We start from the raw sequence: 23,179 nt of genomic DNA, 5'->3' as shown, positions 1-23,179 counted from the left end.
ATGACATTAACGAAGAAGTATCTACACACAAATTTCCTTAAGAATGCATTTTTATATAGTACAACTTATACTAAATTGCTAATTAAGAATTGCTTTAAGATGTAACTCTAGCTTTGAGTTTTCTGGGGTTGTATGTGCATTTTATAACAATAAATAGTAGAGATGAAAAATAATTGTACTGAAGAATATTTTTATTCATGGACTTATTTAGCATGTTTTATTAAAGTTTACCAGAAAGTCCTGGGAGTCCAGGGGGTCCTGGGATTCCAAAGCCTGGTTGACCTGTCAGAGGATAAACAAAAACTCTTAAATAGATAATAATAATAACTGAAACAAGAGAAGATTATCTTCAAATTATTTAGGTTTTTATGAAGTGTTACAATGTACATTATAGGAAACATACAGAAAGTTTATTTCTAACATGGAATTACAATTCTATCATCAGAAAAACTATATACACATATATCCTATTTGTGATGAGTGTTAAATATATATTTACTTATATCATGTGAACACACACACACACACACATACACATACAGAGTGTGCCAAAAAATGTATACACATTTTAAGAAAGGAAAATATTATATTAAAATTGTAATACTCCATATATACCGATAACAAAAGATGAATACGTACAAGTCATGTTTGACTTCTGCAATTATAAGAGGTGCTCAAAGTGGTTACCATCAGTGTCCAGACACTTCTGATTACGGTGAACTACTGCGTGAGCAACGTTGACCAAAGTGTCCATGTGTATCGCTGAGCATGCCATTTCAATTTCTTCACACAGTACCATGCATCTCAAACTTATCACAAATGCGTGCACTTGTTAGGCAAGTTGGAGGTTCTGTTGCATACTCATGCCTCCATTGTCATTGTACTTCCACAAAGTTCTCAAATTTCAAATACCACTTCAAAATTGTCTTGCACTCCTGGAACAACAACCGTGCTTCCGCCATTTTCTTTGTTCTGCCTGTCACATGGTGATGCTAGCATTCATTTGATTAACGTCATCTTTTAAGCGAACATCATACTACCATAATTCAATTTAACTTCGAAAAGTAATAGATACCACCTCTTAAAATGTGTATACATTGTTTTGGCACCCTCTGGTATATATATATATATATATATATATATATATATATATATATATATATATANTATATCAATATGGAATATAGATTACACAATGAAAGTCATCCAGAGAACTTGATAAAAGTTGGGTAGCTTCTTGACATGAAAAATTGGGCAAGAAAGGATATGGAGTTTTCATAAGAAAAGCAACTTGATCGATAAATGTGAGGTAATATTCTCAGGACAGAGTGGAAGAATGTAATTAGAAAGGGAAAAGTGTGTGGTAGCTTAGAGGGTAAGAAAAGAGACATAATTTCATTGTGGGTGAAAAAGGGCAAAAGTTAAAGTAGGCAAGGAGGAAACTAGAAAAAAAAAACAATGAAAAAAATAAAGCACCTGGTTCACCCTTCTGTCCAGCAGGTCCAGGAATACCATCTTGACCTGGTTTGCCTTTTTCACCTGGAGGCCCTGGTGGCCCAGGACGACCTCCACCACCTAAAGAATGGAGTACGCAGGTTACACCTATCTTCCTAATTCTCATTTCCTTCCATATTCTCCATTCTTTCCATACTAGTTTCAAATAGTTGTATCCAAGTGACAAAAAGTGTCTCTGAGACACTCCTTTAAATTATGAAATATTATGAAAAAAGCATAAAATACAGGGTAATATGAATAGTGAACAGCCTCACCATTCACTCATTATCCCAAAAGTTTCAGTTTCTGATTTTAATCTAGCTTAGAATATCCAGCTTTAGAAAGCTAGAATATCTAGCTTTAGAAAGTAAGGTGTGGGGGTGACATGGGGTGCATTATAGGCCTCATATGGGGCCAAGACAAGTGATCTGCTTTAGAATTCAGTAAACAAATAAAAGTGCTACATCTTATCATTCTAAAACAAAACAAAACAAAACAAAACAAAACAAAACAAAACAAACAAAAAAAACCCAGACTTTGTATCTACTATTATAGGATACTTGAAATAACTCACCTTTGAAAAAGTGAGCCCAGAAAATAAGGTCCCATAAAATAATTTTAAGTAACTTTTATTGAGTTGTTCACTTTGTATCTAACAAGCAGTGCTAAATGAATGATCATCCTGTTTCCTTGTCTTGAAAATGTTTACAGCTCCCTGAAATGATTTGAATTTCTCAAAATGAACACTCGGCTTAGTTTTACAGAACAGCAAACCCTTATATTTCATGCTTACCTATAGGACCAGGTTCTCCTGGAAGTCCAGGGTTCCCAGGAGGACCACTAATACCTTTTGGTCCAGGAAGGCCTGGGGTTCCTAGAGTAAATAGCTCAATTTAATAAATAAAGAAAAACTGCATTGCTTTAGGAGCTATAACTCAAATTTACAATTTATAGTGTTAGCATAGAAACAGTGAAGAATGGAAAGAAACCCCAAAATGATGCTGGTATTTGCTTGATATTTTAAGAAAAATTTTAAGTTCTAAATTTATTAATACTTATCCAGAGGCTGTCATTATTATATATTTGAAAAAATAATTACCACCATATTACATTAGTAAATCTGGTAGGATTCCATCATATGGATACACCAAAAAATTTTAACCCATTCATCTATTGTTGGACATTTGGTGAGGTTTTGGCTATTATGAATATCTATTCTATTTATGGAAACCTGGTCTACTTCTAGTTTTTAGCTATTATGAATATTTCTGCTTCAGTATTTTTGTGGACATATGTCTTATCTTAGATATATACTTAGATGGGAGTGGAACAGCTGAGTCAGAGAGTAGGTCACGTGTGCTGCATTTTATAAAACCAAACCAAACCAAAACAGAACAAAGCCCGCCAAAGCATTTTACACTCACAATAATGTTTGGGCATTTCAGTTGATCCAGATACTCGGATAACATATGGTGATATCACTTGTTTTAATAATAGCCATTTTAATAGGCATGTAGTGTTAATTTATTGTGATTTTAATTTGCCTTTATCTGATGGCTAATGATATTGATCAACTTTACATGTGCTTAGTAGTCATCCATATATCTTCTTTTATGAGATGTCTGTTTAAAGTTTTCTCCGTTTAAAGATAGTGGACTACATATCTTGTTATTATTGAGTTGTAGAAGTTCTTTATATATCCCAGAAATCAGTTATTTGTCAGATATAAGTTTTGCAAGTATTTTCTCCTAGTCGGTGGCTTCCCTATTCATTTTCTTAATTGTGTCTTTTGATGAGAAGAACTTGGGTTATTTAAAAGGAAAAAAAAGGGTGCCACTGGATATCTGTATAGAAAAAACAAACCTTGACCCCTACATTACATTATACCATAAAAATATTTTTTATTTGAGACATCATAAACCTAAATATAGAACCTTAAACACTCAACATTGTAAAAAATCAGAATAGTTCCATAATCTTGAGTAGGTAAATATTTCTTGAATAGGACACAAAGAGCACTAACCATGAAAGAAGACTGATAAATTGAACTTTATTAAAATTAGCAACTTTTGCTCATCACACAACAGCATTAAGAGAGTGAAAGGTAAATCTGAGACAGGAAGAATATATAATATATGTATCTGACAAAGAATTCATATCCAGAATATGTAAAGAACTGCTCTGAATCAATAAGAAGGCAAGAAATCCCAATAAAATATGAGCAAAAAAAATTGGAGCAGGCACTTCAAAAAGATTCTATACAAATAGGCAATTAAGTATATGAAAAGGTGTTCAATATTGTCATTCATTAGGAAAATATAAATTTAAACTTCAATGAGATACCTCTATATACCCAATGGAATAGCTAAAATTAAAAAGACCAACAATACCAAGTCAGGTGATTATATGGGCAACTGGACATTTCACAATGCAAAGTACTAACCACTATACGATCATGGAAATCCACCAGGAGACATCCATGGACATTTCATACATTCTAGGTGGAACTGTAATTTATAAAACTACTTTGGAAAACTGACACTATCTACTAAAGTTAAATGTACTCCAACCCTATGATTCAGTAATGCTACTAGTAAGTTTTTGCCTAAGAAAAATGAGTATGTATGTCAAACAAAAGACATGTCAAAGCATGTTAGTAGCATATTTTTTTCTTAATAGTATGTGGGGAGGAAGAAATTTTCCTCTACCCTTCTAGGCTCTTTCACTTGGTCTAATAATCTGTCTCAACATGAGACAGATTAAAAACAGAAAATAACCAATTAAAAAAAAATTATTGGGGAACAGCCATGGTTGTCGGTTACACATTGCTTTCATGTGACAATGGCATAGTTGACTCTTTTAGGAAGGGCCCAGCTCACAGTGGCCCATGCGGGGATCGAACCAGCAACCTTGGTGTTATCAGCACCATGCTCTAACCAACTGAGCTAACTGGTCACCCCAAAGATAAACAAATTTAATTTCATACACAAAGGAACTCCACATACAGGAGAGTCAGAAACCCCATATACGTGAGAGGTTCAGAGACAGAAAGGTAAAATGAAGCATATATGACCTGCTGAGCTAAGGAATGAGGTAACACACCTGAGGCTTTAGAGGGGCAGGGGGTAATTTGCAGGATGATAAGAACAACAGCTGCTCAGTAATTAGATGTTTGCCCTGCTATATATATAGGTCATAAAAAGTTATTTCTGGTCATAATTCTTATTGTGGGCAAGGCCCCCAATTTAAATTCTTTAAGAGAGAAGTATTGGGTTTTCAGAAAAGTCATAACATATTTTTTTAATGTTTTTTGTTGCAAAAATGCATCATGACTTTTTGGACAAGCCAATAAAAGTTTCTCTTGAGCCTGCTGGGTCTCAATTGCCTTCAGCTCAAAATAATGCAAAAGTGGCACATTATGGGGAGGTCTGTTCTGAACCCCTTCAAGTCCCAAATTGGAAATAATCCAAAAGTACATCAATAGGAGAATTGGGTAATTGATTATGGTGTATTATTTCAATGGAATACTACAGAGCATTGATAAAAAACAAATGAATGAAGCATGCAACAAGATACACGAATTTTACAGACATAATGATGAATTAAAGAAGCCAGATGCAAGGATATATACTGTATAATACCATTTATATGAATCTCAAAAACAGATAAATTAAATTGATAATGATAGAAGTCATAGGAGTGGTTACCTGGGGTGGGGGTTCACTCTGAAGAATGGGTAAACTTTATGGTGTGAAGGAACTGTTTCATATCTTGATATGTATGGTGGGTACATAGATTATGTGCATGGGTAAAAACTCATCTATAGTCTTGTACACATTACTGTGTTTATGTTATACTTCAATAAAAAGGTTAAGGAGAAGGTAACTAAAGGCCCACTCCATCCATGCCATCCAAAATAAACAAAAAATTAAATAGAAGCATAAACAGAGCAGGTACTATAACAATCTAGTTCAGGCTACCTACTTGACTATAGTGCTAACTCCCTTTGCTTACATGACTCAGTCCTTGTCATCTGAATGAAGGGTATGATTGCTTGTTCTACCAATAGCCATCCACTGTGTGCCTGAGTACAACTTTCTAAGAGAATCAGCAGCAGGCTAATGTTTGGCAATGTACATTACCACAGTGTTCACTGCTCTGCTCACAAGGATCCTGACCCTTCCAACCAAGTATTAGTGCTTGACATCACCTACTAAATACTTCCTTCTTCATTTAGTTCTCAGGTTTGTCTAGGCAAATAAGATCATCTGTTTGTGACTCAAGTGTTTCTGCGTTATAATAAAAGCTTTTTAAGCCAAGGCCTTTTAAATCCCAGTTTAAAAACAAACAAACAAACAAACAAACAAAAACAAGGGTCTTGGGCTCGGAATATATATACATATTTTTGTCAGAACCTTTATAAATCAAAATAGTCAGGCCTCTTAATTGACTTGTGGCTAGCAGTCAAAGATGGAAAAATGCTCCATCAAACAGTCTTACTGCTCACAGGATACTGTCCTGCTGAGTTGGTAATAGTCTCATTTTATACAGAATGAAATTTGGGCAAAGAAAAGTTACAAAACTAGTTCAAGATTATGTTGCTAGTCAGTGCCTGGTTGGGAAATACAATAAAAGTCTGCCAAAGAAGAAGTTGCTCTGTGATATGGGTTAGACTAGTTAAGGAAGGAAAGAAGGAAGCAATTGAGAAAAGCAATATTACCAGGGAATCCAGGAAGGCCTGGTTGTCCTTTTGTTCCAGGGGTTCCCGGTAATCCAGGAAAACCAGTATCTCCAACAGAACCTTTCATACCAGGGTTCCCTGGGTATCCAGGCAGACCAGGTTCACCCTAAAATAATGAATAAAAGATAAATCTGAAGGCGCTACATTACTTAGATTATATAACAACATAACATTATTTGTAGAGCTTTTACTATATGTCAGGCACTCTGCTGAGCACTTTACATAAATTGCTTCATTTAATCATCACAACAGCCCTTTGATTTAGGCTTTATCATTTCCATTTATAAATGAGAAAACTGAATCTTGGAGAATTCAAGTGCCTAAGGTCATTAGTAAGTGGCATAATTGGGATTTGTACCAAGGTCTGTCAGACTCCAGAGCTCATGCTATTCCCATGATATTTAGATGCATTATTCTCATTAATATTTAATAACACTATAAGAATGATACTATTATTATCCTTATTTTACAGTGATTCAGCTAGTAAGTGGTGCAATCTGGATTTGTATCTAAACAGTCTGATTTCACAACCTGTGATTATCATCCCAAGTATGCTAAAATAAAATTCATTGCTTACAATAAGCATGTCAAACAACAGCTACAGTAGGTTCTACTGCAAAAAGTTAATTTCATCTTAATGTAAAGAAGTCTATCAATTCTTCAGTGGAAATCTCAAATTCTATATCCTCCATGACTACTTCCAGGACAAAGGGCTTAGCCTAGGAATTTAGTATAGGTTCTTCTGTCATGTCTATAATGGTTTCAAATATGCATGTCTTAAGTCTTCAACTACATTGAAAGTTTCTCTGGGGTCAGAGACAATTCATATACAACCATTTTTGCTCAATGAACATTTGCATTGTTTTTTTTATAGAGCCTTATAAAAATTCACACCCACTTTCACAATTAAAACAAGTTTTTCCCAATAACAAGCAAATGTGTCATAACTTTATATCTACCACAGTGTTCACTGCTCTGCTCATGAAGATCCTGACCTCTCCAACAAAGCATTAGTGTTCAACATCACCTACTAAATACTTCCTTCTTCATTTAGTTCTCAGGTTTGTCTAGGCAAATAAGATCATCTGTTTGTGACTCAAGTGTTTCTGCATTATATTAAAAGCTTTTTATTTTGTTCATTTTTTATTTTATTTTAATTTTTTATTTTTTTAGCTGAGCCATCCTGCCACCTGTTGGCAGTGCAGCAGCAGCTCAGCTCGGGTCGTGAATTGAACCGGCGACCCTGTTGCTCAAGAGTGCGAGCTCCTAACCAACTGAGCCACTTGGCCAGCCCTAAAAGCTTTTTAAGTTAATGCCTTACATTACAGTTAAAAAAAATTAAGAGTCTTGGGCTAGGAATATATATATATATTTTTTTCTCTGAACCTTTATAAATAAAACATCTAGCACATTTTTATACACATAATAAGTATACTATTAAATTTTGGATTGAATTGGTTCCATCTTAGGTATTAACACAGAGAAGCTTTGAATAAAATATGATTCTTCTTGTTATTCATGAACCAATGATATTTATATGCCAAAATAAAAAACAAGAAGAAAATTCAGATATTCTGATAATGGTAAATCTGAAATGCAGCAGACAAACTCCTGATTATGATAAAGTATGTTAAATCCTACAAATAACCTCAATCTATAATTTCAACCAGCATTTGTTCTCTAATGCAGTTCTTCCCACTTCCCCATGGCCCTAATCCTTCAAACCAAGTAAACTGTGGAAAGAAAGTAAATATTTCACTAGGGATTCTGAAAAGGACTAAAATTTGCTAGTTTAACTTTTATCTAAGCTTTTATTATTCATATCCACTTGCAGAGAAACCAAAGCTTCAAAAAAGGTAAGCAAGAAGAGATAAAAAAGAAGACAGTACTCAGAAAATCAACAAACTGGTGAGGAATCCCGTAAATCGCTCTGAAAAAGGAAAATTGTAGTATATTTCACACTTCAGTGAAAGCTAGACATGGTTGAATATACTTAAACCACGAATATCTACATTTGTTCCAATGTCAGGATTTGAGATATTTAATTTAGAGATAATTGACTTATAATGTTATATTAGTTTCAGGTGTACAACATACTAACTTATTTGTATATATTCTTGAAATGATCACCATAACAAATCTAGTTACCTTACATAATTATAAAACTTTTCATTCTTGTGATAAAAACTTTTAAGATTTACTCTCTGATCAACTTTCAATACACAAAATAGTATTATTAACTATAGTCACCATGCTGTATATTAACACCCCATGACTTATTTATTTTATAGATGGAAGTTTGTGCTTTTTCATCCCCTTTATACATTTTGCCTACACCCCCACTGCAATCCCCCATTTGGCAACCACCAATCTGTTCTCTATATCCTGAGGGTTTTTTGTTGTTGTTTGTTTGTTTTTAGTTTTAAAAATTTATTCTTTTTAAATTCCATGTCTAAGTGAGGTCATATGGTATTTGCCTTTCTCTGACTTATTTCACTTAGCATAATGCTCTCAAGGTCCATCTATGTTGTCACAAATCGCAAGATTTCCTTCTTTTTTATGGCTGAATGATATTCTACTGTGTGTGTGTGTAGCACATTTTTTCAGTTCCACTCATCCATTGATGGACACTTACTCTGCTTTCATATCTTGTCTATTGTAAATAATGCTGCAGTGAACTTGGGAGTGCATATATCTTTTCAAGTTAGTATTTTCATTTACATTGGATAAATACACAAAAGTGGGATTGCTGAATCCTATGACAATTCTATTTTTTATTTCCCCCCTCCCCCTCCCTCAGCCGTTGTTCTCAGTCTAGTTGTGGAGGGCACAGCTCACTGTCCCATGCTGGTTTTATGATCATTGCGCTCTATCCGGCTGAGGCAGTCGATCGCCGCCCGTCAGCTGGCCGCTCACGGCAGCTCTTGCCGGCTGCCGGCCACTCACGCCAGCTGTCAGCCTATTTTTAATTTTTTGAGGATCCTCTATACTGTTTTCCATAGAATGATCAGATATATGGTCCTATCCAAAACGTCCGCACTTAGAAAACATCTCTGGGTTCAAATAGTCCACGTTTATTTCTACTTTGGGTTTACAGGATTAATACAAAAAAATACTACCATGTTTTATTTGTCCAAAAATTGTGCTGTGGTTGTATTTCCAATAATAACCCTTCTTGCCTTATTAACTTAGCTAATGGCATATGGGATTAGGTAGATGGGTCTGGGTTCAAATCTTTTTGAAGAGAGGCATTTATTTTAACTATGGACCAAATGTCTCCATGGATGTTTTTGGACAGAACCAAATTTCAGTGAGAAATTTCATCTTGCCTAATTGCTCTGGTTAGGACTGTGCGTACTATGTTTAATAGGAATGACTACAATGTGCATCTTGTTTTGTTCTTGTTCTTAGAGGAAAAGCTTTCAGTCTTTTGCCACTGAGTATGATATTAGCCATGGGTTTTTCATATATGGCCTTTATTATGTTCAGGTAGTTTCCTTCTGTTACTAGCTTGTTGAGTTTTTTCTTTTTATTTTTTTTGTAAGTAATGAAAGAATGTTGAATTCTGTCAAATGATTTTTCTGCTTCTATTGTGATGATCATGTGGGTTTTTCCTTTCATTTTATTAATGTAATATATTACATTAATGATTTTTGTATGTTGAACCATCCTTGCATTCTAGAATAAATCTCACTTGATCATGGTGTACAATCCTTTTAATATGCTGTTGGTATATGTACTAATATTTTGTTGAAAAAATTATATCAATATATACAAGGGACTGTAGTTTTCTTGTACTATCTTTTTCTGGCTTTGGAATCAGGGGAATGCTGGCATCATAGAGTAAGTTTGGAAGTGTTCCCTCCTCTTCAATTTTTTGGGAGAGCTTAGCCTAACATATGGTCTTTTCTGGGGAATGTTCCATGTTCTCTAAAACAATGTGTACTTTGTTATTGTAGGATGGAATGTTTTTTACATGTCTGTTAGGTCCAATTAACATTGCCCATTTAAAAAATTGGTTCATTTCCTTTCTTATTGAATTATAAGAATTCTTTATACAATCTCTGATATATGATTTAAAAACACTTTCTTTCTGTTGGTCGTCTTTTTACTTTATTGATGTTATCATTTGCAACACAAAATTTAAAAAAATTTAATATAGTCCAATTTATATTTTCCTTTGGCTGTTTGTGCTTTTTGGTGTCATATCTAAAAAATAACCAACCTAACCTAAGATAATGAAACATTAGTTATGCTTTCTTCTAAGATTTTAATAGTTTTAGCTCTCATATTTAGGTCAGTTATCCAGGAGTGAGGTGGTATCTCATTGTGATGGCTATCATCAATAAATCAACAAACAACAAATGCTCACAAGGATGTGGAGAAAAGGTAAAACTTACACACTGTTGGTAGGATTTCAAATTGGTGCAGCCACTATGGAAAAAAGTATGGAAGTTCCTAAAAAAATTAAAAATAGAACTACCTATGACCCAGCAATTCCACTCTTGGGGATTTATCCAAAGAAACCAAAACACTAATTCTAAAAAATATACGCACCCCGATGTTTTCTGCAGCACTATTTACAATAGCCAAGATAGGGAAACAACCGAAATGCCTGTCAATACACGATTGGATAAAGAAATCGTGGTACATTTATACAATGGAGTATCACTCTGCCACAAAAAGGAATGAAATCTTACCATTTGCAACAACACGGTTAGGCCTAGAGTTTAATATGCTAAGTGACCTATGTCAGACTGAGAAAGACAAATACTATATAGTCTCACTTACAGGTGGAATCTAAAGAACAAAATAAATGAACTAACAAAGCAGAAACAGACTCATGGATACAGAGAACAAACTGATAGTTGGTAGATGAGCGGGGTGTTGGGGGGATTGTTGAGAAAGGTGAAAGGATTAAGGAGTACAAACGTAGTCCCAAAATAGTCATGGGGATGTAAAATATAGTATGGAGAATATAGGCAATAATGTAAAAACTATGCATAGTGTCAGATGGGTACTAGATTTATTGGGTAATGTCTAACCAGTATGCTGTACACCTGAAATTAATATAAAATAATATTGAATGTCAACTATAATTAAAAGAAATATAGTCATGACATGTAAAGTACAGTGTAGGGAATATGGTCAGTGGTATTGTAATAGCTATATATGGTGTCAGATGGGTAGTAGACTTGTTGGGCTTATCACCTTGTGGGGTGTGTAAATGTCTAGTTATTATGTGGGTTTCTACACTTGAGACAATAAAAAAATTAATTAACAAATAGCAAAAAATAAAAACATGTATTTATATATTACTGGTAAAATTCAAATTTAACACAAAAAATTAAGATGAATTTCAATACACTTGACACTGTCAATCTAAATTAATATGCAGAAACTTCTCTTGATTATCTCTTACAATAAGTTGATCAACTGGAAAATCAAATTATAGTCTTTGCATACTATTAAAAAGAAATTGTCTTTAAAATATTATTAAATAAAATCTTATCTCAGTGGGAATTTTCACTAATTCCTCAGAAGTTGAGTAACACAATTCCTCTTCTAATACACCCTAGCTCTGTGGTCTGGTTGAATGATTAAATAACTTTATAAGACAAAGAATTGAGTGGGAGAAAATATTTCCAAGATATGTAATAGACAATGGATGCATCTCTACTGTAAAGCACTTCTACAGATCAGTAAAAATTATTATCTTTTTACGTGGAATTAAGCAGTTATAAAATATCTGTTGAGTCCATGATTCTGCAACAAGTTCTAAATCTGAGTGCTTGAGAAGTACCACAAAAGTTTTTTCACTGTCTAGGGGCATCGAGGGATATGCAAAACTGTTTTTGGAGAAATACCTGAGATATGCAGTTACGAATAGTACACTTTTCATTAATTGCATAAGTTATTCTGTTGATAAGTCTCTTGGGCTGGTCGAGTGGCTCAGTTGGTTAAGAGCTTGCTCAAGAATGCAAGCTCTGAGCAACAGGGTCACTGGTTCAATTCCCACATGGGCCAGTGAGCTGCGCTCAAGCTTAGCTGCCAACAGGTGACAGGACGGTTCAGCTGGTGAGAGCACGTGCTCCTAACAACGAGGTTGCCTGTTTGAGACACTGGGCTGTGCCCACTAGCAACTAAAGGCTGAACTTGGCACCTTGAGCTGAGCTGCCACCCGGGTGGCTCAGGGGATAGCGTGCACACTCTTAACAACAAAGCTGCCGTTTCTGACTCCTGCATGAAATAGTGGCTACACCCACCTGCAACTAAGACTGAACTCGGCACCTTGAGCTGAGTGGCACGACTGGACTTGGATCTGAGCTTGCTGCGCCCTCCACAACTAAGATTGAAGGACAACAACTTGGCTGTTCCCCTCCCCCAATTCCCCAACAGTGTTCCTCTTCCCCAATTCCCCAATAAAATCATTTTTAAAAATGCCTCTTAAAATTAGTTGATTGTTGGGGGCTGTCTCAGAGTAATGAGATGCTAGGCTGACTACAGGTAGAAAATGGCGGGTGGCTACAGACCCCCATGGTCTGTGTGCTGAGGAAAAGACTGCAAAACTGCTTGTTAGCTGAAAAAGGGGAACTGCTAAAACAAGTAACCCAACAACGCCCAGCTCAGCTCATCTCCTGTGCCATGGAAAAGCACAAGTTCCCAAACCACAACCACCAGACCCTCAGATGTCACTGTCTATGGACTTATGAACTTTGGGACTTTTCCATCATGGACTTGCTGACAGTTGCCATTTGCCTCTGCTTCACTTTACTAAAAATATATTATTAGTCTTTGCTATGTAATCATGTAACTTGTTGCCAAGAGATTATCTCACCTCCAAACCCCCAAGTCAGGAACATTGGTTCTTCATTCCCCAAAAACCCCCTACCAAATCCCCTACACTTAGATAAGATTTATTCCTCATAAAAGAGGAACTTGCTTTCTATATAAGCAATATGCCTTTTAATAAATGCTGTCACTGGCTGCCATCCGCAGTCAGTAAACTTCCTAATCCCAACTCTGGTGTCTATGCCATTCTTTCTTTTCTCATTACCTTGTGCCAATCAGTCCTGCACAGGGACTGCTCGGTGGATTCCTGGCCTGATCATCCAGGTGCACTGACTGTTGAGCCGGCTCTGGACAGTTAATAATATTGGGTTGTTGGGAAAGTCATGATGCATTTTTGCATTGAAAAACATAGAAAAATACGTCATGACTTTCCTGATGACCCAATAATAATTGGGCAAAGACCAACAACGCCATCACTAAAAGGGAAAGGAAAACCAAAACCAGGCAGAAATATGCCTTTGGTCTACTGAAACACACACAGATTAAGACAAAGGGAAAAGAAATAAATCATAAAGCATTTTTCCTCCTTTTTGGATTACAAACCCTAAAACATATGAACATATCTTTTTACAATATAAGAAAAAAGAGAAGGAATGAATTTCTCACCCAAAGTATATCATGTCATTGTATAGTTTGTTTAATGAAGTATTAGGAATGATCACAGTATTAAAGAAACATTACATTTTCTCAAGCATATGCCTAAAATTGGATTACCTTTGGGCCAGGAAGACCGGGAAGACCAATGCCTGAAGCACCAGGGTCACCTTTTTCTCCTTTCTGTCCAGGCAATCCTGGGGAGCCTGGTTGTCCAGGAATTCCAGGGGTACCAGTAGACCCTTTCACACCATGAGGGCCTGTTGAAAACATGTAGCATGCACTATTGTAGAAAATATGTTTTATCCATGATGCATGTGACCAAGCAAAAAGAACGCTTGAAAAGAACTCTGCAAATTCTGAGTTATATAATAATGAGCTTTACAACCAGTATTATGTAAAAGCCTATTTTTAATGGAAGTTTAAGCAAAAAGGGTACAGCTAGAGAAAAAATATAAGTTTGTGAATTCTTTTAAGGTTTCTAAAGCTTCGCCCACTAATTACTTTAGATATTGTCTCAGTTTGATTCTATCAACACCAGTCTCTTTTCTGGTAACAAAGACAATGAAGCATCTTCCATTAATGGAGCTAAATATTTGGGAGATTTTCATCTCTCACCTGGAAAACCCATATCACCTATGTTTCCTTTAAGTCCAGGAGGTCCTGTAAGTCCTGGCTTTCCAGGGAGACCAGGGTTACCCTTGGGTCCTAGAAAAATCAGATTGGTAAAATTAAGACAAGTCGGCAATATTGAGGTGGTCTGCTTCTTAGAATGGGTCATCATTAAAATGCGAGCATGGAATTCGATGTATCAAATCTTAATACATGATTAAGATCCACTAATCTAATTCAGCATAAAACACGCAAGAGGTACCTAAGAAATGTCCGTAGGAACATATTACAATATAATGATAGTAACGGAGGTCTCCCAACATACATTTATTTTAAAAATGGAAAAATTTTACCAGGACACCTTGTTTCTTGCCCTAAGACAATGCCAGACACCTGAAATCCTATTTGTTGTATGTGTATAATTACCCTTACTGTATTTAACACAGATTGATCCAATATGATGAATCTGTTTTTAAAAGATTAAGTGGCTTTTCCAATGTAGACCCTGAGTATGTGAGAGCATGAAGAGGAAAGTTGTAACCTGTCATGATATACCTCTAGTACATTAGGCCAGGGATAAATAAGAGTTTATGGAGAGGTACTGGACTGTTACCCCAACAGTCATGTTGCTCTGTTTACACATTCTTTCTAGATCTTAGATGCTTGAGCTCTATGGGGTCACGTAGGTATTTTCCAAGGAACACAAAGTTGTCTGAAACATTTTAAAATATTTTTTCTTTCACATTTACTTCCAACTTGGGAAAGAGAATGCAGAAGATGGGAAGGATAGATAGGGTGATAAATTCTCTTTCCAACTACATCATGGCAATGTACTCATAGTGCAGAGTTTAGAGCAGAATAACTGACCTCAAGGGTTGTTTTGGAAATGGGGACCAGCTCCTCTTTATTTCTTAGGGGCCCAACTAAAAAAATGCCTTAAGAAGCAGCAAGAAAGAGTTATTAGACATAAGAAAATAACCATGTTGATTGTAATGGTGATTAATGCTGTAACAGACTACCAAGGTAGTTGTGAAATTTTCATCCCTTGAAACGTTTAAAAAAAGAATCAGCATCTATTTTTTTGAATCAGTATCTATTTTTAAAGCCATCTGTTTTACATGGTTTAATGATTGACTTGTCTGAAGGGAAAGAATTGGAAAAGGTGAATTCTTCTGGCTCCTGCCTTAATAACATATGTTGAAATTTATGTAAGTAAAACAGAGCACCTCACTTGGATATACTCATACTTCTGATTTTGCTACCACAAAAAGAAAAAAGTGAGTAAATTAAAATGTCCTACAAAGCTTGTCTGTTGATACTCAGGCCAAATGGCAACATTTTCGTTAAAGGAGAACTCCATATCTCAGTAGCTACGCAAGTACAATATATTGTGTTGACCAGATACAAAATATCATCACACATGATAAATACATAGTTTTCCAGGGTTCAAGATTAGCCATTCAATTACTACTGGTGGTCTATCATACTTACCTGGTGGTCCTGGTAATCCAGGTTGGCCCCTCAGTCCAGGTTGCCCTGGATCTCCAGGCAAACCCTGGTAACCTTTTGGCCCTGAAAGTCCAGGAATACCTTCCAAGGAAGACAAGTTAGGATGATATCATTAATTCATTAAATGTATTTGGCAAAGCAAGCTACCCAAATTCTAAAATGTGAGGGAAACACAGGTACCAGTGATCTCACATAGTATGAACCAATAGCACTGGACTCATGCTAAAATCCTCCACTTTTTGTTTAGCTACCACTAAGAAATTCAGAGCATTCAATAATTAAATAACTTTCCTCTTTGGGCCTCAGTTTCTTACACTGTAAAATGAAGAATTTGGGGCAGATTATCTTTAGGCTATCTCTTATATTCTACAACCATCTTTAATAACCCTATATTAGAGGCAAGTATAGTTTACTGCGTCTATTTTACAGAAGGCATAGTTGAAAGAGAAATCTTGCGACAAATAATTCAAGAAAGATAGCTCATTTTAGCAGTAATAAACAATTAAGCAGCCCTGCATCTTTCATGATGATGTACAAAATTACACTAATGTCTTAAATACTTTTTTGAGGAAAAAAATTGCCACCAAGTCCTGCTCATAGGGAAATTTTTAACATCTGTGTACACACAAATCCACCTACACACACTCACATGCACACATGGACTGAAAATACTAATAGTTACAACACAAAAAGAGCCACAAACTTGACTACTAGCTATGAATAAACAAAGCTAGTTTTAAAGTTCCATGTTGCCTGAAAGACTAATCTATATAGATTGGATTGTGTTTTATTGATTTGTGCTTATCCATATTTTTTGATGCTTTGCTATAAATATACTTTTATAAAAAAATATTTTTTTTAATTTAAAAAATAAATGTTATACTTCATACCTTATTACTTCTCATAAAATAATTATAAAAACACAGCTGTTCCCTAGACCTACTTTCTGTGACATCCCCCCAAGGGTGAGCTTGGCTGTTCATAGTCTAGTACTTGTTTATTCTGCCAGTTAGTATAACAATGAACTGTATTTAAAAGCCAAGTATGATATGGATATCAAAACACTGCAGGCAAACAATGTAACACTCATTCTTATCTGGTTTCAGGGAAAAAGATTCAAGGATCAGCAAATTTCCCAAACAGTGCAAACTGTTTCTCAAGTGATTTGGGCTAGTTATCTTTTTCTCTCAACTATATCCTATTCCATATTTCTGAAAGGCCTGAAGGTGACTGCCTAAGTCTATTTCAAAACATGGATGGATCTTGAGATTACCATTCCAAGTGAAATAAGTCAGACAGAAAAAGTCAAGAGCCATATGATTTAACTTATATGTGGGATATAAAACGAAAAGCAACAAACAAACAAGACAAGCAAAAATTCAGACACAGACAACAGTTTAGTGGTTTCTAGAGGGTAAAGGGGGAGGGGGGAGGTAGATGAAGTAAAAGGGGATCAAATATATGGTGATGGAAGGAGAACTGACTCTGGGTGGTGAACACACATTGTGATATATGGATGATGTATTATATAAATGTATACTTGAAGCCTATATAATTTTATTAACCACAATAAACTTAATAAAAAAATAAAACCTCACAGTTTGTGATAAACTACAAAGAAAACACTCAAATATATGTTGATCAGTGCAACAGTAAAAATCAAGTAAAAATTTTCATTACCAAAATTTGATACATCTAAGTGCTTTTTGTAAGTGAATCCAGGACTATAAGTCACTTTTCAAGATGTTAAAAATTAAACTTTAGATATACCTGGAAATGTACTCATTAATAAAATATCCACTCACCTGGTAAACCAGGGTCCCCCTTCTCGCCTTTTGAGACCAGCTGATCTGGATCCATTTGTCCAGGAGGGCCTGGAAGACCAGGCTCTCCTTTACTACCTTTTTCTCCTGTAGCTCCAGGAAGTCCTGGCTGACCTTGCAAACCATCATCACCTAAAACGAACACGCGTGGGAAAGACACAGCAGATCAGATTTATTCATCCAAGATTAATGCATATAAAGATTATCCATATGTTCCATAGTTGGGTAGGTCACTGACCACCTAAAACACTTATGCACCTTGGTTATTGCCTATGAATCACTTGAGCTCATGCACATTTTTACACTCAAATAACAATCCCTGTTTCTTTTGGGGTTCTTTGACAATTATAGAGACTGTAAAAAAATCAAAATTTAATCCCTATATTTTGTTCTTTTGAGCTAAGCATTTACCACTATCCAAGCTAAACGTGTCCCCAAATTGAGAACAGGACCTATTTGAATGCCCTGCCACATAGAAACAAACTACAAGGAAACATTGTTCATTTTAAAGCAGTAAAATAAAAATATTCTGTATTGTAACAAAGCAATGTTTAATATTCTCTTACATGCATCTGCCAGAAAACTCTGAATATTACCTTTGAGACCAGGAACACCACTCCTGCCAGGAATTCCCAAGGGTCCTGGTGGGCCTGGAGGTCCCATCACACCCATTTCACCTTTGGCACCTTTGAAGAATATCAATAAGTAACTTTTACCTTTCCTTTACCTTCCTTGGAAAGACAAAAGATAAGTTTTAAGCTGTCAACTGAAAAAATATTGAGAGTTGGAGGGAAAGCACTAAGTTTTATCCATTTTCAATTTTTGTAACCTTAGTGACCACTATTGCTGATACCCATGAATAAGAAGACTCACTGTGGTAGCTCACCTCCAAAAACGACTGCCAATGAACCATATGAACCTGCATACGAATGCTTGTGTAGTCTTCTCCCCCTGAAGTTGGGCTGACTCTGTGCCTTGCCCTTGACTAAATGACACTGGATGACTCCCAAGGCTAGACTACAAGAAGTTTTTCAGCTTCTACCTGGGGCTCTTGGAAAACACACTTGGTTTGGGGAATTTTCTCTTTGGGAAAGCAGCTGCCCTGAAAAGAGAGTGACTACCCTGACACTACCACAATGTGAGGAGCCCAAGCCATGTGAAGAGGCAGTATTGATAATGAAATACCATGTGAAGAGGCCAAGGAACACTCAGTTGCCAAAGAAGTGCCATCTTGAAAGTATACCCTCCACCCCCAACCACTCCAGCTGGTGCCATGTTGATCAGAGTTAAATGACCCCTTTAAGACATCTCTTAATTCCTGACCCACAAAATCTTGGGCAAAATAAAAAGGTTGATTTAAACCACTAAATTTTGGTGTCGTTTGTTGTATAGCAATATATATCTAGAATTTTCACAGAGAAAGTGTAATGCAAATAGGAAAGTCAGTTTCCTGCAATCAAAGACATTTAACACTTTTCCTTAAGAGACAGTGTCAATCCAGAGAAATACAACAAGAAAATAATATACCAGAGTCATATTAGTTTTAATTTCCTGAATCTAAAACCAGAGAAAAGTTTAAATAAATTACCTGGAAAGCCAGAGGCACCTGCTTTTCCTGGAAACCCTGGTGATCCTGGGGGTCCCATAGGACCAGGTGCTCCAGGGATCCCAGGACTGCCTCTGTCACCAGGGGGTCCTGGAACATCAAACCCAGGAGGCCCCGGATCTCCCTTCTCTCCTGGTATTCCAGGCAAGCCTAGTTAATACAACACCAGTGTTAACAAGTATTGAGGCAGTTTTAAGAGACATATCTGGTTATTTTACTAGCAAACAAATGATACAATTTGATATAACAAACCTAACAGTGAGTTAGAGATATTTTTGGCACCATGCACATAAAATTACCTAACAATCAAACTTTAGAATCTTCAAGTATGTTTCTCTAAGAAAATACTTTTCAAATTATTTCTGAAGAAAGATCAATCTTTTAATTCCTGGTCCATCAAGGACTAGTATCTTTTTATAAAATACAATAAAAATTACTAAAAATAAAATAAAAACCAAAGACAAAGAAAATATAACCCTACATTTTAATTATACTGAACACATAGAATTACACTGTCAAATTGCTATAAAAGTTTCTAAATGCTCACTCTCAATAGCTCTACATGGATTGCTGCCTGGTGTTGTACTAAAGCCCAAGTAGTTGGTTTTTAATAACTAAGTTTTCAGAATAACTTATTTGTCCTTTGAAATATGGCCCAGGAGAACAGTTCTACAAAATAATGATAAGAAACCAAATACTTAAATCTGGAGAAATCTTGTTTTTTTTTTCATGTTTATTGCTTGCTTTAAGATAGGGTTTTTGAGAAGGAACTACATACAGTACTTGGTAGACCTGAAGTACAAGAGGCAGGGTGTTAAAGTTCAGTAGCAAGATGGGCCACAAAAGCAGAAGCAAGTTGCAAAAGATTCATTGGGTTAGAAATCAAAACTAGAGCTGGCCGAGTGGCGTGTTGGTTAAGAGGTGGCTTGGAACGCCAGCTCTGAACATCAGGGCCCCGGTTCAGATCCCACATGAGGGCCAGTGATGCTGCGCCCTCTACAGCTAAAATGATGAACAACAGCTTGACCTGGAGCTGGGCTGCCATGAGTCGCCGGTGACGGCGTAGGCTGCAGTGAGGCTGGCCGGCAGCAGGTGTGAGCTTTCGTGAGCTGCCGTGAGCCGCCATAAGCAGCCGTCCAATGGCCGGCGAGCGACTGCCTCAGCCAGGAAGAGCACAACAATAATACCAACATGGGCCAGTGAAGCAACGTTCTCCACAACTAGACTGAAGAACAAAAGGACAGCAACTTGTCTGTTTCCCTTCCCCGATTCCCCAATAAAATCTTAAAAAAAAAAAATCAAAACTAGGTATGTAAAGATTAGAACAGACATGTCTACAAATAGAAGTTATTAGATATTGGTTCACTACTGTCACATATTAGTAGTGAGTAACAAAACTTATTTTAGGTATTAGCTCAGATATTCATATAGCATATTCTATAAATGAAATGTATTTGCCAATAGAGACAATATTTCCATTCACAAAAAAACAATACTCTTTAAAGAAGATCAGCCTTACATTTTTGCTTATCTCTATTCTTTATATTGCTTGGAATAATCATTTTTTAATGTAAGTTCATAAGGTTAGAATTTAAAAATTAATTTGATTTTATACTATAGCAGGTTAGTTACAGAGAACTCAATAATTATTAGTAGGCAAGATTTCTTTGTACATTGTTATTAATATTAGTAGTAACAACTATTATGTAGTAACAACTTTTCACAGCTTAGATAATTTCTGTGAACACCGCCAGAAACAGGCATCCTGGTAAGATCAGGATGAGGAAAATGATTTAAATTCAGAAGCTGAATCTACTTATAAAATGACAGGAATTATATGGATACATCTATAGAGGCTAAGTGCATTAGAGGTATATAGGAGCTTTAAATTTATAGGCAGCTAAATGGAGATAGTTAAAAAAAAGTAAAATTTCAAAGATATGTATTGTCTGTGAGAAGTTCACAGACACACACACACACACACACACACACACACACACACACACACACACACGTACCCCAGGGGTTTTATAGCCAAAAAAAAGTTGTAAAACTATAATGTACTCTCCATCTATGTAAATGGCATGACTAATTCTTTGTTTCTTTGGTTCCATATACTTTTTCCTGCGTCTGGGCAAGCATCATAACAAATTTGGCTCAGGTTAGGTTATGATCTGTGGACATGAAATTCAGTATATTTAACTGACCTTTAGAAAGATTCACTAAAACAGTAATCTTCTAGCCAATGGCCAGATGAAATAACAAGAACCAACAACTTCCATTTCTGCCTGAGTTACTAGGGTTTGGGATGAAAACAGTATTTTGCTTTTTGTCCTTTGGCATTTTTTTCTTTTATTTCCCTATTGTCAAATGAGGAACTGATATTCAACAAATCTTTAATTTATACACATGCATTGAACTGTATAGCCTGCCTTCGAAAAGAGAATGACAAATAGTAAAACTTAAGTAAATAACAGCAGAATATGAGTAAAAAAAGACTGAAAAGCATAATATGAACATTTTACATGGGAGAGATAACAATATAAATTATTTTGCATTAAGTTTTCTATTACAAAATGAAACACAGCCAGTACATTAAATAAGCTTCTTATTAAAAAAATTAGTAGTTAAAATTTCAGCCATGCAGTATAAGCAAGGTATACCAAGGTATTAGTAATAGCTTTGCTGATCACACTGCTATTGAGATGAATGAACAGAAATTATGATATTTTTGAAATGGGCTAAGATAATATTTTGCTTTGGTTATATAAATAAAATTCACTTTAAAATTGAGTATATATGGCTAATATGAAATATAAAATGTGGCTCATCCTGTGGTAAAGTGATTTGAGAACATTTCTATATTAATAAGAATGCATTCTATATGTTTTCATGCCAGTTGCTGTTAACTTCATTTGTTTGTAGAACCATTTAGTTAAGATCTTGAATTCCATGGCACAATGTATATTCACAGAAGAAAGAGATGAGATTAAATTCAGCACCATTACTTTTCCCCCATCTGTCCTATCTAGACTTCATAAATTAATATACTTACATATCTATCAGTTAAAAAGAGAACATTAGATGAACGAAATATTGTAGAGTATTATCTAAATTTGAAAGAGTATAAAGCACAAATAAATGTAATTTTATTTTGCTCAGATTGGTATTAACAGTGGTCTCTCTTTATTTTTGTTCAGCTGTAATTTAAGAATTTTAAATGCTTCCAAAACCTCATGCAATTCTGGGAAATAAAAGAAATGACAAAACACACCAGAAATGATAAATTCATTTTAACCATCTTTGTGGAACTGCTATCCAAGGAAGGATATAATGGACAAACCTAAAAATTAATTGTTTTTTTCTGAAAATCCCTCTGCTATGCTAGTTAGAATTTTATTTTTTTAAATAATTTTCAACAACCTGCTTCAAAGCAACACTGTAAATTTTCTTATTTTTAAATCAGTAGTTACGTGGTAGGGGCCATAAAAATGGTACAATATGCCATGCAATACTTTTTAAAAATAGGACATAAACAAAAATAACTTTTACCTTCCACATTATTGTTAATTGGTGTTTCTAAATTTCTACCATAATTACTAACAATATACTACTGCCATCTAAGATCAGAAAATATATTTTCATTGTTCAAAGTCAATATATGTACATCTGAAGTGTGTTTAAGTCATCTGATGTATTACAGTGAACTAAAGATTGATTAAATGGTCCATATTTGTTTTACTTTTATGAATTATTATAGTGCTTTGCAATAACGTAATGTTGGCCCAAGAGTGGCCCTGACTGTGCTGCCTATATTATGATAAAAGGGATTTTGTATCACCAGATGGCTCAGAATCCACAAACTCAAGGAAGCAAACTCTCACACAAACTCTCAAACAGGCATAGAGGAACCTTACGATTTTCTATTAGGTTACAAGAGGACAAAAG

General features: G+C 35.4%; 1 protein-coding gene across 6 annotated transcripts in view; it reads right to left on the bottom strand.

The window, feature by feature from the left end:
* The window catches only part of COL4A5 (collagen type IV alpha 5 chain), a 256,477-nt gene that overhangs the window by 34,951 nt on the left and 198,347 nt on the right, over window positions 1–23,179 (bottom strand). For all 6 annotated transcript variants that reach the window (XM_019662461.1, XM_019662459.1, XM_019662464.1 and 3 more), the window contains 10 exons: window positions 19,214–19,381; window positions 18,222–18,311; window positions 17,608–17,757; window positions 15,785–15,883; window positions 14,300–14,389; window positions 13,802–13,941; window positions 6,215–6,341; window positions 2,288–2,368; window positions 1,477–1,575; window positions 232–282 (listed from right to left, as the gene is read on the bottom strand). In XM_019662461.1, coding sequence (XP_019518006.1) covers window positions 232–282; window positions 1,477–1,575; window positions 2,288–2,368; window positions 6,215–6,341; window positions 13,802–13,941; window positions 14,300–14,389; window positions 15,785–15,883; window positions 17,608–17,757; window positions 18,222–18,311; window positions 19,214–19,381 — 1,095 coding nt within the window. The remainder of the gene's footprint in view (window positions 1–231; window positions 283–1,476; window positions 1,576–2,287; window positions 2,369–6,214; window positions 6,342–13,801; window positions 13,942–14,299; window positions 14,390–15,784; window positions 15,884–17,607; window positions 17,758–18,221; window positions 18,312–19,213; window positions 19,382–23,179) is intronic.

This window comes from Hipposideros armiger, unplaced genomic scaffold, assembly GCF_001890085.2.
Source record: "Hipposideros armiger isolate ML-2016 unplaced genomic scaffold, ASM189008v1 scaffold_377, whole genome shotgun sequence".
NCBI classification, from domain to species: domain Eukaryota; kingdom Metazoa; phylum Chordata; class Mammalia; order Chiroptera; family Hipposideridae; genus Hipposideros; species Hipposideros armiger.
The sequence above is the reverse complement of the archived record's forward strand: the minus strand, read 5'-3'. Positions and strand labels throughout refer to the sequence as shown.